The sequence below is a fragment of the Pyrgilauda ruficollis genome, unplaced genomic scaffold, assembly GCF_017590135.1.
Source record: "Pyrgilauda ruficollis isolate IOZ18807 unplaced genomic scaffold, ASM1759013v1 scaffold25, whole genome shotgun sequence".
In the NCBI taxonomy this organism is placed as follows: domain Eukaryota; kingdom Metazoa; phylum Chordata; class Aves; order Passeriformes; family Passeridae; genus Pyrgilauda; species Pyrgilauda ruficollis.
This window is the reverse complement of record NW_024523822.1, coordinates 2,348,037-2,354,036: the sequence shown is the minus strand read 5'-3', so window position 1 is coordinate 2,354,036 and position 6,000 is coordinate 2,348,037. Positions and strand designations below refer to the sequence as shown.

Below are 6,000 nucleotides of genomic sequence, written 5' to 3'. Positions count from 1 at the left end.
TTTCATAGCACACTTGTATTTCATGCACCACTGCAATAACTGTTGCACCTCTTAAAACTAAGTCCCTCATGGTTGTTCTATTTAGTATATCTTTATATATGGCTCACAGCAGTGTTCAGGAAATATGGATTACTCCAAAGGGAAATAGGTGGAATGAAGGAAAAATACTTTTTTTTCTAAAAAATTTCTGCTCCTTAAATAACATTCCAAGCTCATTTTATAATTTAAATTGTGGTGCTGTGTCAAGAGATAAAATAGTTAAGATTTTTAAGCTATGATTTAACTTTTTTTTTTTGATTCTTCTTTACTTCCATAGTAAACCAACTCATAAGAACTACATTTTAAACAGTTTTAAATAGAAATGGATTCAGTGTCATTGCTAAGTCCATAATAAAAGTTATTTTAATGGTCCATGGATGTAAACAGACTATTGGATTTAGTCAAAAGAACATAAATGTTCAACAGTAAGCTATTCTATATGTGTTGTGTGAATCTTTCAAATTTGGGATCCCCTCAATACTGTGTCCAGCACTTTGGATTAATAAATCCCACTTCACAGAAGTTAAAATAATATTGAAATCCTGTCAGCTGGGGCTGACCAGTGGTTATGTTTTCCACAGGGTAATGCATTTGCAAGGACGTCAATCTTATTCACTGTGTGACTCTCTTCGATGGACACTCTTCCACAATGATAATAACAAGGCACATTCTTCTGCTTCCTGTGGGTCAGTGTCCTTGGCAGGTCTTGCAGCACATCTGTCTGAAGTACGCTCGACTGCAGAACTTGAACTTCAGCACCAGTGGGCAATAGGCCACTTTGTTCACATCTTTGCACTCTAATAATTAAGAACATTAAAGAGAAAAAGATCAGATATATAAATTAAAGTACAAAGAAAATTTGATGTTTAACATGCTTCTCATCTATCCATCTATCTTGCTTCCTTTGTAACTACTCTTTCTAGTACAGTCTACTGCATATAATATTGCAAATTTAAAAAGCCATAAAAATATTTGCAGGGCTTTCATTTAGAAGGGCACAGTCTTTGCCTTGGAAAAACTATCATTTATTGGGATAAGTGATCACTTTACAACGTCAGAACATGTGAGTCTTTTTTTTACATTACTTTTAACTTCCTTCTCAGGAGTTATTTTATTCATCCATGAGAGGTTATCATTATGATGATTCACACCATTTGATAGCACACCTGTGCATTTGTAAAAATCCTTAAAACAGAATGAACACTTCAGCTAACAGGGATGGAGAATATTACACCAGTGTTAAGAATAATGGTATCAACAGGGTTGAGTTCAGTGACCGAACGGAATGGTGGATTATACTTTAGGCATGGTTCCACACATCCACCAATTTATTTTATGCTAGAAGGAAAGCCATTTTTATGCCTGTAATAGACACAAAAGCTTTTTCTTAAAGTTGTGTTTTCCTATATGCTGGGCTTACTGCCTCAGCTGCCCTGTTGTGCAGGCAGGTAGCCTTCCCAGGAAGGGAGAACAGAGCTCAACCCCATGGAGGAGAGTTTCATTCTTTTGCATCCCACACGGGTTGCATATAAAGTGACTTTGTGAGTACATTACTGGAGCTAAAATATGCTGTAGTTCTCCTCTGGCTCATTTTTTGCATTTGTAGAAAGAAGGTGGGAATGGGGAATGGAGTAGTTTGATCCGTGCTCAGTTCTTATCCTGATACAGCTTGAGAAAGAGCTACATCTGAGAATTCAGTGACACACTCAGGTTCTACAGCTCTTCAGTCTCCATATAATCTCCTAGTACATGATTCTTGCTGTGGGACAGGGTGTTACAAGTGGATTAACACTTGCAAGCATACTGTAGTAGCAAATTGAGTGCAGATGAGAATTTTTAGTACTTGAACCTAGGAAAGCATTAATGAGGCTGAACTTCCAGGTCTGCACTGACCAGTATTTCTGATAATGACAAAATGCATGCTTTTAGCTAAGCAAGAAGTGGTTAGAAAATTATCTAAACTTTCATTTCATTAACACAGACATAGTGCTTTCATTGCAATTCTTTCACTCCTCCTACATGATGTTTGACATACTGCTTTTCTAATTTTTTAATTCTTAATGGAAACATAATTGAGTGACGGGAAAAAAGACATTGTGAATAGCTGGTTGAAACAGATATATTTCTCTACCTAGCAACCACATATGGTCACTGTATTTGACTGACTTTCAAAAACTCTTCACAAAAGAGGTCAAGTCTCTTTCAGAAATATTTCAGGTACTCATGTTCGTGAAGACTGGGAATATAAGAGAGACAAATGGTGAATTATAAATGAAGTGAAAAATAAAAAGGTTCACTTGATCTGCACAAGACATAAAAAGTTCACTCAATCGCAAAAATAACCCTCAAACACACTGTGTTTACTTAAATACAAGTAAAGCCACTAACTCAATTTTTGCTAAAAGTAGGAATTCAAATTATTCTTTTATGTTATTCTTCCTCTTGAGTAAAACTGGACCCTATTCAGCTGATGCCATTTGGACAGCAATGAGAGAATATTCTTGAAGTTCCCCAAAACTTCAGTTTTAAAAATCAGTTTTGAAATAGATAATGGTGGCTGGTGAAATAGCCTATCCTTCACAGGACTGTGGTTGAATGGAGAAGGTTTAGCAGAGTTCCTTTTGTTTCTAGTAACAATGTTAATGATGATCAGTAAGCTACATGCACAAGCTCTGCCTTGATGAAGCTTTTGACTAGATCAGGTGATATTATGATATTAACTATCATTTTACATTAAAAAAATCACAAAATGTCACAGTGCCTCGAGCTAAAGAAATTGTAAAGATGTATCATATACAATACAAGAAAAGCTGAAATGATATAACAATAGACAAAACAGTTTTTCAGGTAAACTTTTAGATGGGCTTTAGCAGTCAAGATTCAGCAGACATATATGCATTTAAGAGAATAGAATAATTCTGAATAGGTTTCAAGTGGTGTGTTAGATGATGTCTGTAGTTCAGTTCCAGCAGAAAATGCAACATTACCCTCACCAGTAGCACCCCATCAAAACCATATCTAAAATATTATAAATCACCAATGAAAAGTTTGAAAACCCCAGAGCTAAAGCACATGTAAAATACGACAAGATTCAATGTAACTTTCTTTTAGTATTTTTGTATTCCCAAAATTTTGACTCTTGTTTTATGCAAACAACCCGTACTTTCCCAAAGAAAAATTTTCCAAGCTTCACCAACATGATCATTACACTGCGGAGAGCCTCAAGCTTCCTCAAAACCCTGTATGATTTTATTTCTGGGTAGAAAAATTAAATTGCTAAGAAATTGTTGAACAAGCTCCACAGTCTGCAAGCACAAAGGGAATCAGGTTTGCTGGGGTTTGAAACAGGAAGAGAGCTCCCCAGATAATCTGACCCTGCTGCAAACCATCGTGCTGCTGCTGAAGTTGCTTTTGCCCTGCAATGGAGCCCAAAGCACGAGGCAGTTCTAAGAAGTGGCACATGGACAAAGTCCCAGTGTGTGGGCAGGTATGCTCTGCTACACACATGCACTCCGAAGTGGACAAACTCTCTCTCTGGGAGACCTGATTCCTTCCTTGAAACCCAAATACTGATAGTCAGATCACATCCCACTGTACCTGCAGAGTGACAGAAGCAAACACAGAAGCATAGCATGCCCCACTCACAAATATATTCATGACAAAATATCATGGTTCCAAAATTTATCCCAGAAAGTACTACTTTTCCAAAAATAGTTGTGCTCTTTAGGATTAGTTAGCTCTTGAAATCTTTTAATCATCTCCAGGATGGTGAAAAAGATACACCTCACTGTTCAAAGGCTGACACTTTACTGAACTAAGAGATGTCAGCTCCTCTTGTGTCTAAGGGGACTTTTTTAAAGCAGGAAATGTGTCAAACATGCATATTATTCTGAAAATCCCATTTGTGCTTCTCCTATTCACTATTTAAGAGCAGCTGTAAAAAATTTATAAATTAGAATATATATGTAAGAAATACTTGCACAAGTATTGAAAAAAATACCTTGAAGATAGAATTTTTGCTTAATTTTTGGACAGGGCAACCTTAGTCTTTCACAGATTGCAGGAAAATTCTTCTGAAATGATCTAAGCATTTTAAACAATTAAATTAATTTTGAGATAAATACCTCCAGAATGGGACATAAACAAAAATGGGATGCTAAGTGGCAATGTGTGGGGAACGATATCCTTGAGAATACACTGTGCTGTATCTTTTTCCCTTTGATTCTTCCTAACTGTGCTAATGAACCTGGATAGCTGTCAGTAAGGAGCTGGCTTGCACCTGGCTCTCTCAGAGTGCAGGCCAAAGAACTGACTACCATCTGGAATACAGTATAAGTGGTTTTCAGCATTTTCTTTTTGTGGATCCCAAAAATTTTCCAATGAAGGTGTGGGTCCCTAAAAACACAATTACCAACACACTCACTGTACATAGCTAGCTTGCACAGTTCTACTGTAATGAAGTTCAGGCCACCCAGTGTACACAGATCACACACAGAAAACCCCCAGTTGCATTCTTCTATAAGAGATTAGCATATTTTCTGATAATACTGAAGAACTACCAGTGTAATTACTAGAAATAAAAATATGACTTTGTCATCTAGAAATTAAGAGGAGACTGGGACTGAATTGTGTCCACTTATAAGTAATTTATTATCTTCCTTACTTTGGACTGAAATCAACATCTGTGTTTGGAAATAAAATAACATGTAGCCTGTGAGATTTAAAAGGCAGAAAATTTCCTAGATTGATAATTATCACTTAAAGATTTCTTGAGAGCACTAAACAGAAATAATGCAAACTTTACCAAAAATAGTGAATTACAGTGTTCATACATTGAAGCTTAAGTGTATTTCTGGGACAATTTTAGTATGCTCCCATTTCATCACAGATATCTCTATTTGCCAGATTTATAACAATTTTGAATCTATGGCTTGGACATTGATGGATAGAGTAGGCATTGAATGACCACCAAATCTGGGTAGACTACAGGACAAACGCCTTTAAAAACATTTAAAGCGGAGCATTTTTTCCACATAAACAGGACATTAAACCCCACTGTAGTAGGAGATTCTGTGTAAAAAATACTCAGTTCTATACTGCAGAGATGAGTAATGTCAAAAGCAGCAGTGCTAGCAACATTGCAGTCATGTACTCAAAATTTAGGAAATATAAAAATTTTGGGAATAAGTGCTTTAGAACGACTGCTTTTGCTGTGTAACCTCTTGATAGTTTGGAGAATTTTCTATTCCTTTTCCCCTTCCACACAAAATGAATTGTACTTATCTTATGAGCAACTATTCTCAATTTTATAATCAATGAGAAAACATTTTTTACTGCCTAGAACTCCAAGTCTACTTTGACATCTGCATTTCCTAACAGCTTGGCCTAGACCATTCACACGTTTAGATCTGAAGTATTTAATAAATATGAATAAGCTTATTTTCACAATATTATCTCATATATCTGCTACCAAAAATACATTCTGGTGAAGTTAGCTAATAGTCTGATTAAACTGGACTGTATAATGCAAATAATACCATAATTATTTTGAACAGGCATTATAAATAAAAAAAATTTACAGCTTTGTTAGAAGAAGCTGAAACGATGACAAAGTGTAAGAACAGACATGTTCTTACAAGAACCATGTAGCACGAAGTCTATGGTCCCAGTCTTGCAATGAACAGGGAATTTACTATTTTTTGCCACTACATTGTTGTGTTTAACACTGATTAGGCAGGTAGAAGGTCGGTGGATGAAAAGTGTATCATGTTCCCCCTGCTATTATGAACATTTCCACTGAACCAATAAAGAGATTAGAAAATCAATGACACAAGCAGTAGTATTTTGTGCATGACTTAGGCTATATATTTTAAGGGTATTTTTTTTTAACAAACAATGTGTATTTATGTTTTCATTGACTTTACCATTGAGCTAAAATGACTAAGCAGAAAATAATTTTTA

General features: G+C 35.7%; 1 protein-coding gene across 1 annotated transcript in view; it reads right to left on the bottom strand.

Moving 5' to 3' along the window:
* Positions 1-720: 720 nt before the first annotated feature.
* Positions 721-6,000, bottom strand: part of ADAMTS6 (ADAM metallopeptidase with thrombospondin type 1 motif 6) — a 140,367-nt gene continuing 135,087 nt past the window's right edge. Inside the window, exon 25 of the mRNA XM_041470766.1 lies at positions 721-836. Within this exon, the coding sequence (XP_041326700.1) occupies positions 727-836 (110 nt within the window). The 3' untranslated portion in view covers positions 721-726. The remainder of the gene's footprint in view (positions 837-6,000) is intronic.